At 42.0% G+C, this 21,754-nt stretch overlaps 1 protein-coding gene across 5 annotated transcripts in view; it reads right to left on the bottom strand.

Annotated features, from left to right (window-relative positions):
• LOC137438938 (nuclear pore complex protein Nup153) overlaps positions 1-21,754 on the bottom strand; it is a 111,648-nt gene that overhangs the window by 55,499 nt on the left and 34,395 nt on the right. For 3 of the 5 annotated variants that reach the window (XM_078767450.1, XM_078767451.1, XM_078767454.1), the window contains exons 10-16: positions 20,264-20,319; positions 20,010-20,112; positions 19,360-19,488; positions 16,996-17,085; positions 6,547-6,643; positions 5,107-5,247; positions 4,570-4,656 (exon numbers count right to left, since the gene is read on the bottom strand). In XM_078767450.1, the coding sequence (XP_078623576.1) occupies positions 4,570-4,656; positions 5,107-5,247; positions 6,547-6,643; positions 16,996-17,085; positions 19,360-19,488; positions 20,010-20,112; positions 20,264-20,319 (703 nt within the window). The remainder of the gene's footprint in view (positions 1-4,569; positions 4,657-5,106; positions 5,248-6,546; positions 6,644-16,995; positions 17,086-19,359; positions 19,489-20,009; positions 20,113-20,263; positions 20,320-21,754) is intronic. The other 2 variants (XM_078767453.1, XM_078767452.1) reach the window with 1 other exon arrangement.

The raw sequence follows: 21,754 nt of genomic DNA, 5'->3' as shown, positions 1-21,754 counted from the left end.
AATGGAAAATGAGGAGTAAAAAATAAACAAAGAAAAGATTAGCTCTTGTGGAGTAATGAATCTGCCTGGTAAATTATTTTTTTAAATTATATAAACAAAATCGAAGCTCATGGAACAAGGTGATAACAGGTAAAAGGGCAATGCACCGACAGTGGGGGAAAAGTTGGGACAAGCAAGGGAATAAACAAAAAGGAAAACAGGATAAAGATGAGGGGGGATGCAGGGGGGAAGACACGATTGCAAGAGGGTTGGGTTAGAAAAAAAAGTGCAATTAAAGTCTCTGGACAGCAAGTTCCACAAACGGGAGAAAGGAGGAAGAAAAGATGGGCAGTTGTTTAACCCGAAGGGGCTTACTGGAAGAAGAGCATGCACCCTGGAGAGGTGGGGTCGGTTCGAAGGCTGAGAGAAACGACGGAGCTGGACGAGTGGAGAGACTCTTAAAAACTAAAAATGAAAGGTGGCCACTGACCAGTCTGCAATGTGACAGCAACAAGCCTTGTGTTTCGGCCTCATCACGGGAGATTCCAATAATGTTGAAAGCTTTTGGTTCCAAAAAAATCCAGGAGACAGAGGAACACGCTGCAGTGATGCCAGCCCATAGGGGAAAGCAGTACTCTATTGAGCTATGGACAAAGTTGGTGTCGAGTGAGTATCTCTGATTTTTCAAGGAAATATGTGGAGCAGAGGATGACCAATCTACAACTGATCATGGAAGCCAGTATTGCTTTGCAGTCAACCAAGGAAAGGTCATGGCTAATATTGAGGCCTAGAAATTCAAGAGACTGACCTCTTCCAGTGGATGACAATGTTGCTAGATAGCAGAGTTCGTTTTATGATCCTTCCGGAGCAACAGGGTGTAACTGATGTGCCAGGATTGGAATACATGTTCCATTTATGAGAACAATATATAATCAATTTCATTTAGGACAGCAGTGAACAATCAATTTACAAGAGCAGCATATAATCAAATTCAGCAGTCACACAGTTGTTGTCTGCTTCGCAATAGTATGGGGTAGTGTATGGCACAGTGTGGAGTCATCAGGGCATAAGATAGTTTTATATGACAATGTAAACTTGTCCGATTCACAATGAACTCTCATTTTTCAATAAAACGTTACACAGCTGCTTCTAATGAAAGAATTGACAAAGGTATTTGTCCAAGATACAGAGGACTTTAACAGGCATGTCCATTTGAAGAAGTGCAGGTTGGAAAGAGGAGTGGGGGCAGTGGGGTTAGGGGGGACGGGGGAGAATGGGAGGTGCATTGAAAAGAAAGCAATAAAATGAAAATAAAAAGAAATAGTTAAAGGCAAAAACTAGTGTACAATGTCTAAAATTATATAATCATCTTTTCACTTGAAGCCAAAATGCTAGTTGAGTGAACTAGAGATAGATTTTTGACTCAGGTAACCAAACAGAGCATATAGGTGCACTGTAGAATATTGTAAAGATTAACAGTACACTGGTGTTGTTGTTATTGTTGGTTGGCACCAATCAGTTCTGCTCGAACAGGCCTGCGGCAAGTGACCCAGAGATCCCTCACATCTAAGATGTTGACACTGTACTGTTCCTCCTTCAACAGACCCAATTACTCCCACCTTTGACCGAGGAAAGTTTTTGGCCAATGTCTTTCACAAACTGGCTGGAAAGCCCTGACGTTCGACAGGTGTGTTGCTCAGCAATTTGCCATTTGCTCAGGGTGTCTGTGATAACTTGCCTACTCTTCGCAAAAGTAACCTGTGGGAACTTTAACGCCCACAAATAACCACTGCTGGCAGACTGTTTATCCAGCTAAATGTCATCCCAATGGATGGTGCATACATTAATACCTTCTTTCAAAATTAAAAACTAAACCTTCTTTCAGGGGTTCAAGCAAACGCTGCACCACAATGTCATGTCACCCCACATTCTAACCACAATCATTTTGAACCACATTAACCCCACCGAACCGAACACTTACTTACAGGTTACCGTATTTCCTCCCTTCCTGTTCTCCTTATTCCCTTGCTTGTTCTAACTTTAGTCCCACTGTCAAGTGTGTTGCCTTTTTACCCTCAGTCACCTCGCTCTTCAATGAGCCTCAATTTTAGGGGGAAAAATATGAATAAACCCCACTTCATATACTGCAGATAAACTAAACTCCATCAAGCACTGTATTCTTTCCAGCAATTCCCTCTACACTTCTATGGGAAGCAAATATTCTCCACTAGCAGAGGTACCCATCGCTTCGCTGACGGGAATATTAAGAGAGGATGGGTTGGTTCCGAAGATGGAAGGAAGAGGAAGGGGAAAGGGCAGAAGGCAGAGGTGATGAGGAGGGGGGGGGGGGGGGGGGAATAGGAGGGGAAGGGAGAGAAAAAGAGAAAGAGCGAAAGAGAGAAAGAGAGAGAGAGAGGGGGGGGGGGGGGGGAATGGTGAGGTGATTCTGGTGGGTAAAGGAGTCTTCAAGGTCTGAAAGGGTCTTCAAGGGTTTAAGGGTCTTAAAGGATCTTTCGGTGTCTTAGGGATCTTAAGGGTCTCAATCGTCTTTGGGGTATTTGGGGTTTTAAAGGGTCTTACCTATGGGTGTTCGGCGTTTTCATGAGTCTTAGTGGTCTTGAGGGGTCTAATCTCTCAAGCATGTATTCCAATTTATCAAGCATGTAAAAAGCATGTAAAAGAGGGTTTTAAAAGGCTGATGTTGTGGATGAAAATACCCTTAGGACAATCGCTGAGTCGGACTTGGTCTGTGTGTCAAATTTGGTGGTTGTCAGCCCAGAGGCATTTGCAAAAAAACGCGAACAGTCACAGACATCCGACATTTTATTTATAAGATTATGAGTTGAGGCTATGCTGCTTTGGATTCATTTAAAATTTCCCAGGTTTTTCCTGTTGTCCGGGTAGCATGAGGACCCTGCTCCTGGGATATCCCCACGGAATACCAAGCCACTGTATCACCATGGAAGCGAAGTGGCTTAAGCACTCAAATGAAACGGTTGATAAGGAACAGCTGGCTTGGCAAGCACTAGCAAGCTGCTTGGTAACTGAACATTACTGGACATCTCGACAGCAGACATTATACTTTACACACAAAAAGACATTTTTTTTGTTTTTTTAAATAAAGACTTAATCATGACTATTGACAATGTTCCTTGGAATCAAAACGCACCTTATTCAGTCTTAAACATGGTTTCTACTTTTTAAATTATTACATAATTATACATACTTGTACAAAGTTTGATTTACATCCCATCAGCTATCAAGTATCACATTTTTAGCTGACATGACCTGACCTTTGATACTGAAATCGAATTAGTTCATCTTTTCATCATAATATGTACCTACACCAAGTTTCGTCAAAATCCTATCACTGGTTCACAAGTTAGTGTAGTAACAGAATTTTTACTGAACGGGACCTCTGACCTTTGACCTCTTCACTCCATAATCTAATCAGTTTATCTTTACATCATAATACATACTTGTACCAAGTTTGACTTTGTTCCCTTCAGCCATTCTAAGTTATCGTGGTAACGAAACTTATTACAGACTCTGACCTTGTGACCTTTAACCTCTTGATGCTGAAATCTAATCGGTTTATCTTTGCATTATAATATATAATTATAACAAGTGTGGTCAAAATCTCATCAATGCTTCACAAGTTAGCGCGGCAGCAGACCTTTTAACCATTGGGACCTCTGACCTTTGACCTCATGACCCCAAAAAATCTAATCAGTTCATCTTTACATCATTATACATATCTGTACCAAGTTTGACTTGCATCATTCTTAAGTTATCGTGGCAAGGAAAATCAATTAGGGATGCACAACTGACGGACAACCCGAAAACATAATGCCCATTGCCGGAGGCATAAAGTAATCATTTTGAACAGCAGGTGCTACTACCATATATACCCAAGACATTCCTCTAACTAAAAGACAGAATAAAATGCGTTGCAAAATCACTTCTTTCGATGTTCTGCTTCTTGGCCTACACCTTAAGAACGAACTACGGTTCTTGTTGGGTTGGCTGCTCACAAGCAGCCTAACTGATGACAACTAATAGCGATTTGAGCACAATATTAACAAGCCTTAATACTCAACATCAGTTTATCAGATATTCAGCTTGAGAAAGCCAACAAAACCAAGGCTGGCTGAAAACTTTCTGCAAACCTTATTGAAAAAATAAAAAAATAAACCTCTGCACCACTTGGATTGCAAATGAAAACACACCTGCCAATACAATCCATGATGCACATCTCAACTTACTCCTGGTGTACTGCTTTCACTCCTTTGGGAAACCTTTAAACAATGCCTTCATTTAATGTTAATTGAAGCTCACAAAACAACCTCTTAGTAACATTTTAAAAGTTTAAAAGAAGAAACATTCATCCTTGAGCATCAAGTGCAATAGATAAACTCAGAAAACCAAAAATCTGAGGATTGGACACGTGTCACACCTACATTCCTCATAAGTTATTTACATGCAGGAAGATGTGCCGTGACATATGGCCACATCCTTTTTTTTGTTACACGTTACAATGACAAAATAAAAAAACAAAAACATCAAACATCCACAAAGAGCTACATTTACTTTGTTGGCCCTTTTTTGGCTTCAAGATGTCCATAACACTTCCCGACTTTAGGGTCTTGGTTGGAACTCGTTCTTGTCCATCCTTGGCTGAAGCAAATGGAAACACAGGGAACGAAGAGGCAGAAAACAAACAAACAATTCAATATTAAGTGAGTTGTCCTTTTACATTGTATTAATATGCTAAGTTACACAAACATGCATAGCTTGTGAATCAAAACAAATAATTAAATCAAGCATATTCTTGATTTTTTCACAATTTTTTTTCCCTTAACAAGGGTGTACTGGTTGCCCGACGAAATGAAATATACAACTGCAAATTAAAAGTTTTAATGTGCACAAAGCAACAAATAGTATTAATGAAATATAATGTATCGCGATATTAATCATGACCAAGGTGTTCAAAATGGCATCCATTTAAACTAGCTTCCTCTAACAGACACATCAAATTATCCACTATAACACGATATCACATTTCACCATCTAGGTATTCCGACAAAGTGGCAAAGCCATAGACCAAACAAAGTTCTGGGACCTCACCTTTTTTGGAATCAGCACCACCTCCAAGGATGTCCATAACACTACCTGTGGTTTTAAGAGTCTTTGCCACAGTAAAGAAAGACTCTGGTTCCCCATCACCCTGGTCTGGTGGTAAACATTTTGTAGCAGTTGCAGTTGATTCTAGGGAGAAGAAATCAGCTCATAAATCAAACAATTAAATGATAATATTGTCAAAGCAGCTCCCCCCTACTCCCACCAGTAAAATTAAGTAGATTATCTGATGGACTGAATTGATAGTGTTTACATAGCACAGGCATCACAGGCCAAAGGACCTCCTAAAGTGTCAAAGTTCCTGTTAATTTGGCCGGGGCCAAGCAAAGCAAGGTCGAGGGGTAGATTTCAAATGATTCTTCACCATTAAGAGATAGATAGGGTCAAAAACGATATATTATAGCATAATATTTCAAAATGGACTATGACAAAACTTGGTGGACGAGTTCAGAAGGTGACAAGAACAAGCAGATTTGACTTTCGTTCAGGTCCGGATGCAGATCCAGCCCTATCAATGGGATAGAAAACATGAACTGCTCAGCCTGGTGGTGGTATGCGCTCTACCGAGTGTCGTTCTAGTTTGACATATGATACCAGCTTCCACCACGTGTCTTTCCAATCAAGACAAATTTATATTGAGAGAATTAGGATGCTTTCTCAACCCTGAACCACTGGAAGTACAAATTATTTTTTACCCTCTTAAATCTTTCCAGGCTGGTACGATGACCTATAGGTATGCACACTCGCCTCTACTCTACTTAGCCTGGGTTCAAATCTCGACCCAGCTATAAACTGTCATCCTGGGGTTTCACATGCAGGGCGATTCACCAATGTGTGTGCCAATATTCCAAATAGGCGAATCAGCAAGTCCCTCGGATGGACGTTAACTGGGCATTCCATCTACCGACATTAGTTGTTGGACGTTAAAGATCCCCACCCGCAGTGTCCTTCACAAAAATGTGGCAAACTATTGCCAAGACCATAGCCAAATTTCAAAATGATGTGCTGACTACTGCTGGGAAGGCAATGGCAAACCACCCAGTATAACATTTGCCAAGACATTGAATAGTTAGAGCGTTGATGCTGCCAAAGCAGTGCATGCCCTGAGTACAAGCAGCAGTTTTCAACTCATTCCATCCAGCGATTTAAGAGTGCAAGTCCAGCAACACACAAATAAAAAGTTCTGAAATTAAATATAATGTTTTATTACGATATTAGTAGCAACAAAGCAAATTATGCACCAAAGAACCCTCCACCCCCCCCCTCCCCCACTATTTATTTTTCCTTCAAACTGCCAGATGCAAATCAAATATTTTCAATAAAAAAATATTTCCATCAATACAATGCATAACTTAATTGAGGAAAATAAAAGGAATTACAAAATTATCATCTAGGGCAGAGCAAGGAGGTAGAGGTAAATCAGCAAACCTGAGGTTGATTGCACCATGCTCACAGCCGCAGGTGCAGAGCTCGTACATTTTCTGCTTCCGGCCCAATCCAAGGGGGAACTGAACTGGAAGGTGGGCTACCAGTCGAGCATAGGAGGAAATGATAAAGGTCAGAGTTAAACTCCTACTCATCATCTCAGGGCCATGAAAAATGCTTGCGCATTAGCTATGACACCACCAAAGTTCATCAACTACATAGTATTTGGAAATATCATACCGTTTGGTTACATAACATGAAAAGCTGGGGAGCTTTGGGATTTGTACATTCCACCAGCTCAATCAGGAAGTCAATCGACTTCCTATGCAGGGATGGCACGGGCACTCCATAAGTTTAATATAACACAAATCCTCAAAAACACAAACTCATAAACCTGTAAAGTACTTACCAGTTGTCTGTGGAGGATTTCACATCCAATAACTCTCACACTTCTGGACAGCATCGCTGAGCTACAAAACTGCCCAACCCAAAATAGCCCGTTTGGGATTATTATCCTTATTCCTTTCAGACAGCCTAACTCAAGATTGGTTTACGCTTAGGACTTGGTTCAAACATGAATGAACTGCATCTTATAGTGGGAAACTACATATAAGAATGATAGAAAAACACCTGTCAATCAGCCTGCGACAATACAGGACTTTAGAAAAAAATGTATGGATGCTAACAAGGCATTTCACGCTGCATATGCATTTTAAGTGACTCACTTCAGCTAAAGGTGGGTTTTCACGGGACACGCGAACGGTTCGCGAAGGATGCGAATGTCGAAAAAATGGCAAAGTCCAACATTCGTATTTTAGGCTCCAAAAGTTCGCCAAACATGCGCGGGGGTTCGGAAGCGTCGTCAATTGTTCGCATCCTGTTTCAAACATTTTTGAAATACCCGCCGAACAAAAAACGACTCCTGCGAACAATTGACGACGCTTCCGAACCCCCGCGCATGTTTGGCGAACTTTTGGAGCCTAAAATACGAATGTTGGACTTTGCCATTTTTTCGACATTCGCATCCTTCGCGAACCGTTCGCGTGTCCCGTGAAAACCCACCTTAACCGGGGAACTTTTAACCTGCCTTTGCTAGTGCTAAATCCCGAAGGCAAAATCATTTTAACATCATTTTCAGCATTTTGATGAAAGAGTGGCAATTTCAACATGGTTAACCATTATCGTTGTGTTCCTGAATGCAAGTTGGACTGAGGGGAATATAGGGAATACGAGAAATATCCATGCATAAGAGATGACGAGTTCTTGGTTGGCAATAACGCACAGCATCGTCTTTCCAATTGCAGACACCCATTATATAAATGACCAAGCCTGCCATGTTCAAAGTCCATTCACAGGCGGGAATGGTTGGGGGTTTGTGTACCATGCATCAGTACACAGTCCTGGCCTTGCACCGGCCCACATCGTCAGGATTTTGCAGTACGGGTAGCTAACTGCAAGATGTCAGACCTGTCAGCGAATTGAGAAAGTTCTCCAACTCTTTCATTGTGCAGAGGTATACCCGTTTCTCTCAGGTACTTTTCCAAATATTATCGGCCTATTTTAGAAACTTGAGCCATTTTAGATAACAATACTCATCTCGCACGCACAATATACATCAACATGCCCCGATGACTGCTATGTTCACGTTGGCCTTGACGTCAGTTTTGAGACCACCATAAAAGTGTATATTGGGGCGTGGGGTCAAAAAGTGCTGCCGCCGGCCTGCAGGAAAGAGGTAACCACCATGAGTCCAATAACTCCCAACTACTCAATGCCCAACCCAAAACAACGGCCGGGAAAAGCTCACCGAGCCCAGCGAGTACTCAAATAATGACACATGTGACTGTCACTCAAGGCATTGGGAAGCAGGCCTACAAATCTGTCAATGGTAGTGTGCATGAACTGAGGAAGTAAAACATTTTATTTTGCACATAATTATTATTACATGTCTGGAAGGGCGGCTGATATCACAGCCAATTCTGAGGGTGAGGGGTTGCTTCTACCACAAACAAAAATAAAACGTTAAAAAAGTGCTAAACCAAGTTTGAAATACTCTCCATACTACCTATTCATAATCTAAACGTTCTTCAAGTTATTTTATCTACTCGATGCCTTTAGAGGTCCACAGACACAGAATTTTTTTTTTGCGCGATTACATTTACCTCACCCCTTAAAAAGGGAAGAGGAGGAGGAGAACAATATATTGATTTTAAAGCAATAACCAAGGAATTGTATGTGTTTTTTAAATTCTAATAATTTTTTGAAGCGGTATAGTTAAAAAAGGCCGGATGCTTGACTATGTTCCTTCTCGGGTACTGCCCCTAAAAATAGCGATAGTCATGACATCATCTGCCACACTGTGATTGTCGGTTTTCTCAGACAGTGAACTGGAAATCCAGAAACACGATTCAGAATTTTGTTACATGGTGTAGTGAAAATTTTCTTAAGTTGAACACCCAAAAGACTAAAGAGATGATTTTTTACTTCAGGAAATTATCCCCAGTCATGATCAACAATGTTGATATCAAGACTGTTCACTCGCATAAGTATTTAGGTATAAATCAATGAGGATAACCTCTCATGGTCAGAACACTGTAAATCGATGGTTTCTAAAGGACAACAGCGCCTCTACTTTCTTCGGCTTTTGAAATCATTCTGGGTTGATAAAACCATTATGAGGCTTTTCTATGCTTCAGTAATTGAAAGTGTTATCTTCTACGGCTGATGTGTTTTGTTTAGTGGTGTTACAAAAGGTGATTTGGTAAAACTGCAGAGAGTAACAAAACAGGCTGGAGAGATTCTTGGAGAAAAGATAGACGCAAGTGTCATCTTCCATGAATGAATTTTAATGAAGGTATCAAATCCATCAAGCAAAACCTTATCCACATACGTTTTATGAACAGACGAGATTTGGTAGGGGCTTAAGAGATTTGACATACAGAACCAATAGATTACTGAAATAATTTGTACCATTTTCAGTTCGGGTTTTCAATGGAAACCGGTGATGTTAAAGGGGTTAGTGGGTAGCAGTGGGGACACTGTATGTAGTTGACTGTTGAATTGTTCTCTTTGTGTAACCTTGACAGTTTGATCGTGGCTTCTTTTTGTACAAAAGCTATTGTTTTGCCATAATTTTTCATTATGTGAGCTTTGTGAGCCTTGTTTGATAGTGCAATTTTCCATTTTCTGTGGACAATAAACATTATTACTGCATTATTATTATCTGCATTGAGTAATCAATCAAAGGGAAGGCAGTTTCAACGCAACTCTGGCCACATAACTCGCTTCAGACATGTCAGAAAGTTAATTTTGATGAAGACTTTCTGATCACGAAGACTGATCGTCAAAATCATTATAAAAACCACCCAAAGCCAAAATATTCCCTTTATGCAAGCAGGTCACATGAGTAATCAAATAACGGGGTTTTGGGGGGGGGGGGGGCGGGGAGGGGGCAATCGAGCATAAAAGGACACCCAAAACATTAATATTTTCCTTCCAAGATATTTTTCGGCCTTACTTAGAATAGAGGCGGATTTACTTCCGCTTCCGGTCCCTCGAGCGAGGAGGCTTGCTTCGATCTCTCCACGACATCAAAGTTTGAGTATTTTCCCATTCGTGTCTTTGTCAAAATTCCACTGGTTATTTTATTGTGTATGTGTTATCGCGTGTTTCTATTTAGCTTTGGTTATATAATTATTGCAAATTTGTGTGCAATTAGTCGTTTTTTGTTCACACCTCATGCGCAGCCTGGTCTGTCCAGGCCCCCCCCACCCCCCCCCCCCCCCCCCGTCAGTATTTTAAGAATATAAGTTCTATCATTCATAGTATTTGCTTGTTTCTTTGATTTTCTTTTCTCCCCCTACCTCTCACGAACATCTTACCCCTTTGTCCAACGTTTTAAAAACAAAACAAACAAATAAATAACAAAAAAATATTCTTTATTAATTCCTTCTCTCCCCCCGGACACGTGCTTGTTCGCTCTCCTCCTCGTCTCGACTTGTGCCCCGCCCTCCATATCTCGTTTTTCTTCCACATCTGCTCCTTCTTTCTCAAATCCACATCCTCACTTAGAGACTTTTCCCAGATTATTTTTCATGGTTTTGTTTAAATATTATTTAAATATGTTTAAACCGCAGCCGTGATGCTGACGCCACCCTCCCCTCCCCTAGAATTTCCATGTTTTAAACGTTTCCCAGTGTGTACCCTGGATTAGAATAGGTACACCGTAACCCTGCGTGTCGTAAGAGACGACAGAGGGTTGGCGTCAGGAAGGGCATCCGGCCATAAAAACATTGCCTCAAAAAGAGAACCATGACAATTACAACTACATATGGGCAGGGTACAGCCCGAAGTGGAGATCGGTTTCTGAAGTTTGGAACATGGAATGTAGGGACAATGACAGGGAGATCAGGAGAAGTGGTGGAAGTATTGGTCAGAAGAAGTGGACAAATGTTGTGTGCAAGAGACGAGATGGAAGGGAAGTGGTGTGAGAATGATGAAGGGTAGGCAGGGACAGAAATACAAGTTTATGTGGCAAGGGTGCCTGGAGGGTGTGATGGTGTTGGTGTCACTGTTTTCTGAGGAGTTTGTAGACAGTGTGTCGAGTGAGTGATAGGTTGATGATGGTGAAAATGATGATTGGAAAGCTCTTGGTGAACGTCATCTCGGGATATGCTCCGCAGGTTGGTCGGAGCGATGAAGAGAAGGACAAGTTCTGGTATGCGATAGAGAAGCTGATGGAAAACGTGAAAGATGAGGAAGTTGTTGTGGTAGGAGGAGACCTAAATGGACATGTGGGAAGGAGTATGGATGGTTTTGAGGGAGTTCATCAGGGTTACGGATATGGTGTGAGAAATGGAGAACAACACAACACAACAACATGCATTTTAAAGGCCATTTTCCCTACTAGAGAGGGGGTTAGCCAAATGGTGTGAGAAATGGAGAAGGTGAAAGGATTTTGGAGTTTGCTGATGGAGCTGATTTGTAATACTCAGTTCCAGAAAGAGGATAATAAGCTTGTTACATACACGTCAGGTGGGTCGACGACAACCGTTGACTACCTGATGGTGCGTAGGCAAGATAGGGGACACCTCCGGGACACAAAGGTGATCCCGGGGGAGGAGGCCGTTTCACAGCACCACTTGGTTGTCTGCGACATAAGGGTGAAAGGTGCGAGGAGAGCTTGGCGGGTGAAGTACCAACCGAGAATGAAGGTGTGGAGGTTGAAAGAGGTGACAGTAAGGGAGGCATTAAAAGAGAGGCTGAGTAGGGTAGAAGATGATGAGGCTGAGCTTGAAAGTGGTTGGATGTCAATGAAATCTAGTCTGTTGGGAGCCGTTGGTGAGGTATGTGGATGGACAAAAGGACCACCGAGGCACTCAGAAACATGGTGGTGGGATGATGAAGTTGGAAAGAGGATTGACGAGAAGAGGAAGAAGTTCAAGGAGTGGCAGAAGGTGAAGGGTACGGGAGCAGAAACAGCAGAGCATGAAAGTTATAAGGCAGCCAAGAAGGCTGCAAAGAAAGAGGAAGCAAAGGCGCAGGAGGCATGTAGGAAAATGTTCGGAGAACACTTGGATTCGGAAGAGGGTCAGAGAGCAATATTCAGGATAGCAAAGCAGATAGCGAAAGAGGTGTGATGTGATGGCGGTGAGTTGCTTGAAGGATGAAATGGGACAAATCGTTGTCGACCCAGATGGAATTAAAGGAAGATGGAAAAGATATATGGAAATGCTGTTGAATACATAGAAAGAATGGGATGGCAACATCGAGAGTAACCCAGTTTTAGGACCGGCAGAGAAGATAACAACAAACAACAACAACATGCATTTTAAGGCCATTTTCCCTGCTGGAGTGGGGGTTAGCCTAGCAGGGAAGATATGGCGAGAAGAAGCAGAGAAGAGAGATAGTCTAGCAGCAGAGAAGATAACTGAGAAGGAAGTTGACGAAGCGATAAAAGCAATAACAATAATAATAATAAAGGAGTCTTATATAGCCCCATCAAGCAGAGTATGGCGCTTTTGATTATCATGCGAACGCAGACACACACACAAACATACACATACACACACACACAAACACACCTTCACTCTTGCCCTATTCCTCTCCCTCCCCATTCAAAACCCACAAATGCGTACTCCCCTTCCTCCTCCCCTCCCTCCCCCGCACATGTACACAGACATACTCTCGATCTCTGTCCACCTCAAACCCAAGGGAAAACAGGACTTAGACTTTGAAAGACTTGTGAAACAGATAGGTTTTGAAGGAGGTTTTAAAGGCAGGAAGAGAGTCAACATGTCGAACAGAGGAAGGCAAGTCATTCGAGAGCAGAGGTGCAGCAAAGGAAAAGGATTTCTCACCAAACGACTTGGTGCTGGTGCGCGGCGGCTCTAAGGTCATAGAGTCGTCGCTTGAACGAAGCCGTAGCCGAGGTTCATAGAGAGTGAGCAAATCGGAGAGATAGTGAGGTCCCGTTCCACACAATGATTTATAACATAGTGTGCAAATTTTGTATTGCACACGAGCAGAGACAGGCAGCCAGTGTAAAGATTCAAAAAGCGGAGTAACATGGTCAGACTTCTTCGCCTTACAGACAAGACGAGCGGCAGAGTTTTGAACCTTTTGTAACTTATCCAAGAGCAACTGAGGGCAGCCAGCATACAAAGAATTACAATAGTCTAGCCTTGAGAGGGCAAGGGCACAGACCAGAGTTAGAGCAGCTTGAGGAGGGCCGACGAGAGTTGATTCGAGAGCCGAGAGCCGAGACTCTCGAGAGCCCTATTCCAATGAAGAGTAGAAAAGCGGGAGGGCCGACGGGAGTTGTGGGAGATATGTTGAAGGCAGCAGGAAGTTGGGGTGTTAAGAGAATGACAGAGATCTGTAATCTGGTGTTGAAAGAAGGCCGCATCCCAGTGGATTGGGAACTGAGTACCCTCGTCCCTCTATACAAGGGGAAAGGTGACCCTCTGGAGTGTGGCTCGTACCGAGCGATAAGGTTATTGGAGCATGGAATGAAGGTATTGGAAATGGTGTTGGAGAGGAGGATAAGGAAGAAAGTGAAGATTGACAAAATGCAGTTTGGATTTATGCCAGGAAGAGGAACGACAGACGCGCTTTTCATTGCGAGGCAGTTGCAGGAGAAGTACATGGAGAAGAGGAAGAAGTTGTTTCTTGGGTTTGTTGATCTGGAGAAAGCATTCGATAGGGTTCCACGCAAAGTATTGACATGGGCATTGAGGAAGTTAGGAGTGGAGGAATGGTTGATCAGAGTAGTGATGGCAATGTACAAAAGAGCACGCACAGCTGTAAGGACGAAGGACGGGAACAGTGGTGAGTTTGAGGTGAAGGTGGGAGTGCATCAGGGGTCGGTACTAAGTCCACTACTATTTGTAGCTGTGATGGAGGTGCTGGCTCAGAACGTAAAGGAGGGCTTACCGTGGGAGTTGTTGTATGCAGATGATCTGGTGTTGATTGCGGAAAGTACGGATGGGCTGAAGGAAAAGATGAACAAGTGGAAGGAATGTATGGAGACAAAAGGTCTGAAGGTGAATATCGGAAAGACGAAGGTGATGGCAAGTGGTAAAGCATGTGGTGAGGTGGAAAGAACTGGGAAGTGGCCATGTGCTGTGTGTAGGAAGGGTGTCTGAGTGAACTCCATTCAATGTACAATGTGCGCTGAGTGGGTTCATCAAAAATGTAGTGGTCTGAAAGGGTCATTAACCAGTGTGGCAGCTACATTCAAATGTAAGGTGTGCACAGAGGGAGCTGCAGATGGAGGAAATGTTGAGTTGGATCTTGGAGACGGCGTTAAGCTGGAAGGTGTGAAAACGTTTTGCTACCTCAGAGACATGCTGAATGAAGAAGGTGGATCAGACTCGGCAACGGTTGCTAGAGTGAGCTGTGCATGGAAGAAGTTTCGGGAACTGAGTAGCGTGCTGATGAGGAGGGGAGTGTCGTTGAAGCTGAAGGGAAAGGTGTATGCTGCATGTGTGAGAAGTGTTATGATTTATGGGAGCGAGACATGGGTAATGAACGTAGAGCAGCAACGAAGGTTGGAAAGGGTGGAAATGCGAATGGTACGATGGATGTGCGGAGTATCATTGAGAGAGAGGAAGACAAATGATGAATTGCAAAAGATGATGGGAATAGAGCCTGTGATTGATGCTGTGAAGAGGAACAGGTTGAGATGGTTTGGTCATGTGTTGAGGAAGGATGAAAGTGACTGGTTGAGAAGAGTGATGGAAATGAATGTTGAAGGAAGTAGAGGATGGGGAAGACCGAGAAAGACTTGGCTAAAGATGGTGGAAGAAGAAATGCGGGCAAGGGGGTTAACAAGGAGAGATGAAGAAAATAGGGCAAAATGGAGAAGATTGTCATGGGGACCGCAAGGCTAACCCCCGCTCTAGCAGGGAAAATGGCCATGTTGTTGTTGTTGTTTGTTCCAAGATTTTTTTATTCAAAAAAAAAAAGAACAATGAACAAGTCGAGCTACATTCAAAGTACACCACCCACATGCCAGATAAATTTTACAAATATCCTCCAGCACCCGGCAATGCTGCCGTGCAGAACATAGAGACGGTATAGGGTGGGAGTGGTGTGCAATTATTGATTGATTAATTGCATAATTAAAATAAATAAATGATAATGGTAAAATAATTAATTTCTTAATCAATTAGCTAACAGCAAACCTAAACCACCAATGTTTCATCCAAAGCTGTAGCTTTTTGAAAATTAAATAATTAATTAATCGGAAAAATAAATATTAATTTATTAATTGATTATTAAATAAATGAAAAATATCCTTCACAGCCAAATCACTTGAATCGACAGTGTGATCAATCACACTGTCGTGTCCAAATATCAGCTTCCTAGCTCAAAAGGTTCATGAGATATTTAACAAATGAGAAAGAAATGAAATGTGATTAATAATGAAAATAAATAAGTAATAATCGCAAAATAATTAACTTATTAATCATTTGGCTAATAGCATACCGAAAACAACCATCGTCTTCCGAACCTGTAATATTTTTTAAAAATCAATTAATCGAATAATTAAAAAATTAATCGATTAATCAATAAAGCAAAAATGCCCTTTACAGCCAAATCACTTGGTCATTGTCATGTCCAAATATATCAGTTTCCTAGCTCAAAAGGTGCATGAGATATTACCCTGATTAGAAAGAAAATAAATAAGTATGTACTTAATAAATCGATAGTAATTAATCAATTAATTGATTAGTCATAAAACAATAAAACACTGTTTTTGCCAAAGCACTTGCTCACTATTGTGCCCAAATTTCAGCTGCCTAGCTCAAAGGATGGCTGAGATGTCGTCCAGACAAACAAAAACAAAGCAAGAAAACAAACAAAGGAAGTGAAAACTGAGTACTCCCCTTCAGCGTGTGTCATCACTGGGCACCGAAGACAGCATGCAGCACCTGGAGATGGTATAGGAAAGGAGCCGTGTACAACAAACAAAAAACAAACGGAGTGAAAACTGAGTACTCCCTTTCGACGCGTGTCATCCTCCGGTGCCCAGCAATAACGTCAGGTAGCGCCTGGAGATGGAATAGGAAAAGAGCGGTGTATAACAAGAAAACAAATTGAGTCATGAATGTAGAGCAGCATCGAAGGCTGGAAAGGCAAATGGTTCGGTGGATGTGCGGAGTATCGTTGAGAGAGAGGAAGACAAATGATGAATTGCGAAAGATGATGGGAATAGAGCCTGTGATTGATGCTGTGAAGAGGACCAGGTTGAGATGGTTTAGTCATGTGTTGAGGAAGGATGAAAGTGACTGGTTGAGAAGTGACGGAAATGAATGTAGAAGGAAGTAGAGGACGGGGAAGACCGAGAAAGACTTGGCTAAAGATGGTGGAAGAAGAAATGCGGGCAAGAGGGTTAACAAGGAGAGATGCAGAAAATAGGGCAATATGGAGAAGATTGTCATGGGGACCGCAAGGCTAACCCCCGCTCTAGCAGGGAAAATGGCCTTAAAATACATGTTGTTGTTGTTGTGTGCTAAAAATATGACAAAAATTGATTTTTCAATACGGCTGCCCTGCCGCGCCCATTTTTGGGCGTGCAACGCCCAAATGCAATCCCAAACTAGTTTATGTCTTAAAGATGCTGCATAAGTTTTATCAAATATGATCAATATTTGTGACTTTTAGAGCATAGACATCGAATTGTTTACAGACAGACAGAGACGGACGGCGGACACTGGGTGTCGACAAAAACTCACCTGGACATAGACCAGTTGAGTTAAAAACCAGAAGGATTTCACTTTTCAAATAAGACTTTTTTTACGTTTAATTTTGGAGCAAGGATTATTTAAAATTATCAAAACCTACAATGTAAGCTTGTAAACTTGCAAAATAACTTGTAAACGAGCATGCGACCATGAGCCTTAAATGGTGTATACAAAAATAAGCAAATAATCCAATGGAACTTACAGTGTGTTGAGAGCAAAGAGGAGTCGATTCTGTTGCCCTGATTGCCGGAGTGGAGAATGTAAAGGGTGGTACAGATGCTGCCGGGCCGACCTAACAAAAACAGCCACAAAACTTGTACAAGGTTTTTATTTCTGGCACGTTCGATTGATCTGGCATTCAAATGGATCGATGAGTGAAACAATATACTGCTGTTTTAGTTATGTCTCTTTATACTGTTGTTTTAGTTGTTATGTCTCTTTATACTGCTGTTTTAGTTGTTATGTCCTGGTCCATTCTGTTATACCATTCTATGTTCATTTTTCACGAGCCTCGACACTGCATCCAAAATAAATACATGAGAATACCAACTATCCCTGACCCAGTCTGTGAGCAGTCTTGGGTTTAACACGTGATTATAAATTCATTCCGGTGCTCTACAGGCAAGGTGAGGCGTAAATGACAATACAGTCATTGGAGGGATGGTAAGCATGATTTCCATTTTGCATTTTCTGGTAAACAATGAAGATTCCAAGGTCTTTCAAAAGAAGAAGAAGAGTAAGTCGTATGTCACCGCTCCAGCCAAATTGTAAATTCATACCCTAACTTGGAGCATCCTGCACCTGAGGGGTGACCTGTCAAGGGTTGGTTTTCAGCAACAGAAATTGCTTTGGCAGAACTGTACCAATGTACAACTAAACAATGTAGAGTTGTTTTATTTTTTAACACGATGCATAATACACTTTGACCATACAAACCTAAGACAAAAATACACAAAATGGACGAACTGGTGTGCTCATGCCAGCCTGCCACCGAGCGTGCTTGATAACATCACAGGAGGGATGGTTTTGAACTCAGGTTGTGAGGAGAAAGTTCAGATGAGAGCTGGGACCTTTTTTGGTGACGTTTGTATAGAGTGCGAGCTGAGGAGTGAGAGCTGCATCAACGGGGTTCTTCGACTTCAATGTGACCAACACTAACACACACACCAGTAGAAGCAGGAACTGGTCCCAGGAGTTTGGAGTCACCTACACAAAGTTCATCCGGGCTCCCCTCATAAAGCATGTGTGTGGGAAAAATCACAGCCGTCTTCCCCCATTCAATCTAGCGACCGTGCCTTCTTCGGCATTACCAATTTTATCCTCCCCGTACCTTCTACCTCTCTTCTCTGTGTGCAACTATCCCTTGAGAAAATATGTTGTCAATTAGGCACACTAAGGTATATTATCCCAACAACTTATACATTTATAAGCGCAATATATTTTTTGATCTGACATCCTCTTATTTTTCTTAATTTTTTGTCACAGCTGTTGTTGTTTCTTATGCTCCCTTCCCTGGTTTCTTTGGTCATCATTCCATTGGTTGGGAATCGGTTACCCATCCATGCATGAACAACCTGCCAGCGGGCACATGCGAATTAGATTCTTCATGTGTGCAAGCAGATTGGTCACGTTTTCCTGAGCCACCATTGGCATTTTGCAATTTACATTAATGCCTTGGCCCGGCGTCTTGAGAATTCATCCCCGGTGGTCTCATGGCGGGCCAATTAGAGATGCAGAGTACATTACAATAACACGAGCTCCCATACAAGTAACTAACGCAGGAATCTATTAGGCACATCAACCCTGCGCAATGGATGCCAGCATAGTATAGTTTGTCCAAACTTTCTCCTTTTTAAAGTTTTTTTTTTAAGTATATGGTATGACCCAGCCAGGGTTCGAATTGCCGACATCCCAGACTCAGAGTGAATGATCTAACCATTATGCTATGAATATAGTTAAAAACTTTTGTTTGAAAACCTGTTTTTCTCCCTCCGCCCATTTCCGCAACCCCTTCCGCCCCCACCCTTCCTCCAAGTACAACAATGGAAAGTCTCGGTCTACTAATCATTGAAGCAATCAATTTCTCTGTCTACTTATGTGCATTCTTGTCTATCTGTTTGTCTCTGCTCTTTTGCGGATGTGTTTGCCTCATACTATAGTCTAGTTTGTAAGCCTTCTCCACCGCAACAAAAAAAGAAATAAATAAATAATTGGACACTCCCCTCCAAGATGTCAGATCCATTATCGTTACCAACCCACACATCACCCCAACCCTTTTCTCTCCTTTTCCATCTCACGATTGCACAGTAGCAGGCCCAATGTACATCTGTTGAAACCCATTTGATTTGGAGGAATGAAAGCTTGTACATTTTTTGGTTTGACAGTTAGCCAATAGCAATATCAAAAGACTAGACACGAGTGATAGGAAGGCAAGGCCAATGAAACAACATCTGATTCAATTTTAGGTGAGGCTCATTTAAAACTTTCCTGACAAGCTCAGTTTTTAACTTTAAAAGAAGAAATAGCAGGAGAACAACCTGGAGATATATTTTAGTCGTCAACTTACAGATTTGCTTGTGGTCAAGTGCTGAGATGGCGAGGTGGAGGAACTCGAGTGAATTGCTGGTGGTAAGGTAAAGGTGAACTGTTGCTTGGGGCACATTTCCACAAACGGACAGGGTTCACTTCTCCTTTCCTGAGAGTCAGATGACCATGATTTTTTTTTTTTAGCAGATGGAACATAATTTCTCCCTCCAATATAGGGTTGTTTTATTTTATTAACGCGATGCATAATACATTTTCTTTCCCGGCCCCCGATATGTATGTAGCAATCTATTAAATTCGGAAAGGCAGTCGTTTTATAGTTAGCCGAGAGCAAGCTTGCTTCATCCAACAGACAAGAAAAAACAGCAAAAGAAAAAAAACAAGGTGCAGATAAATCAATTTCAGACAATCTCATGAAAAGAAAATACAGAAAATGAGCAAAATTGTACAAAACGTCCCAGTGTGCTTGTAACACTACTCAACAGGCCAAACTGTGACATTGAACAGTGAACAGCTGACAACGAGCATGACTGAAAACAAAGAAGCTTTTCAGGAGGCCCTGTATCACATCCAAGCATATGTTCAAATCAAATTTATTTAATGTGTTGCAGAGTTTTCCCTTTCGACAGGTGTTGCACACCCCATACAAGTCTCCCATATATAAATACTTGCATTCTTTCCTGAACGAGGAGCTGGCTGCTTGGAGGAACATTCGTACTTCTTTTCTCCAAAACCTCGGCTAACTCCATTCGCAGTAGACGTCTTACTGCATTTACTGCATGCACAAGAATAAAAGCGCGAGTCACAGATAAAAATAAATAAAAGGTGCTACAATTTTTGGGTAAATCACACACAGATAATAACTGCATTACTACATTGTCAAGGTTAGAAAATCAAGAATGAGAGATGAAATAAATAAATAAAACCTGTTGGATGTTGGTTTTGAAGAAGCTTCAGAAATCACAGTCTGGTTTGTTCTACCCTGAAACACAAGTCCCAAATATTCTTGCTTACTCTGTTTAGCAATGTTACAGTGCATCATCGCTCACAGTATATGATTTGAGATACTCATGTTGAACTACGAGAACAACAACCGCAATTTGACGAATGACCCTGGAGTGCCTTTCCAAGGTGATTACAATAGGAAGAGTTTCAACCTACAATCAGATTGAAATGTCACGTTGAGGAAACTTGGTCTTACTGTCAGTGGAACAAAACCCTTTATGCAAGTGTTCATCTTTTTCATGTGACAAACCAGGTGGCATAGTGTCGTTGTCCTTCACTCGAGCATGATAACACCGCAACAATGGCAGAGAGGAATACCACATCATCGGTCACATGGTCACATGTTGTCCCAGCTGTCAAGAACCAGAAGTGATCCGAATAACATGGAGGCTACTAAGTTAATGGAGGAAGCCAAAAACAAAATGTACAGAAACAAAAGAAATCAGGAAGTTAGGATGAACAAAACAAATAGAACGATAACAGCACTCAGTAGAGAACATACCTCCGTCAGACTGAACGGTGAACGTATTGTATCCCACAGATGTGGATCTGGACCTGACCCAAAATCGAATCGGCCTGTTCTTGTCGCCTAACCAACTTATTCACCTTGTTTTGGCACAAGTCATCCACAACTTTTTGAGATATCGTTCCATGTTTCGTTTTTGGTCCCATTTCTCAATGGTGAAGAATCACTTGTTAAAATTATCTTATCCAGATACGGATTCAGATCTTAACGAAAATCAAATCATTTGGTCCTTGCAACACATCCAACCTGTCCATTAAGTTTCGTCCGAATCCGTCAATAACTTTTTGATACATCGTGCTCATAGACAGACAGGGCTGAGAACAACTACCGTCAACCTTTTTTTTTCTTCTTTTTTTTCTTGGGGATACAAGATCAAGACTCGTGTAAGAGCTAACATCAATCACAAAAAATAAAAACGGACACACAAAACATACAACAAAGGGAGCGGGAGACAAGACGGGGAGAGAGAGGGAAGCACACAAGTACAACAGCAGAGAACAGGGACAACGGAAGATCTGTGGGAGGGAGAGGGCTTGGGGGGAGGAGGCATGGGAAGGCAGGGGGAGGGGGGTGGGAGAGGTATAAAACACATTGACACTGCTAAGACTTCCAGGAAAGAAAAGTCGGTATTTCAAAAAAAAGTGGATCTGGGGTGAATTAACGGGGGTAGAAAAGATCAAGGTTTTGGATGGGGGAAGATAAGAGATGGTGGTGAACAGCTGTTTTAAAGACCTGGAGGGAGGAGTGCGATTGAAGAGCGTGAGGGAGTTTGTTCCAGAGGCGGGAGTAAAGAGGAATGAAGGAGTGAAGGTGAGCAGAGAGTCTTGATTTTGGCAATTTCACCAGAAGAGGGTTGCTGGCAGATCTTGTGCGACCTGTAGGAATA

The sequence above is a fragment of the Myxine glutinosa genome, chromosome 13 (genome assembly GCF_964187855.1).
Source record: "Myxine glutinosa chromosome 13, kmMyxGlut1.1, whole genome shotgun sequence".
Classification (NCBI taxonomy): Eukaryota; Metazoa; Chordata; class Myxini; order Myxiniformes; family Myxinidae; genus Myxine; species Myxine glutinosa.
The sequence above is the reverse complement of the archived record's forward strand: the minus strand, read 5'-3'. Positions and strand labels throughout refer to the sequence as shown.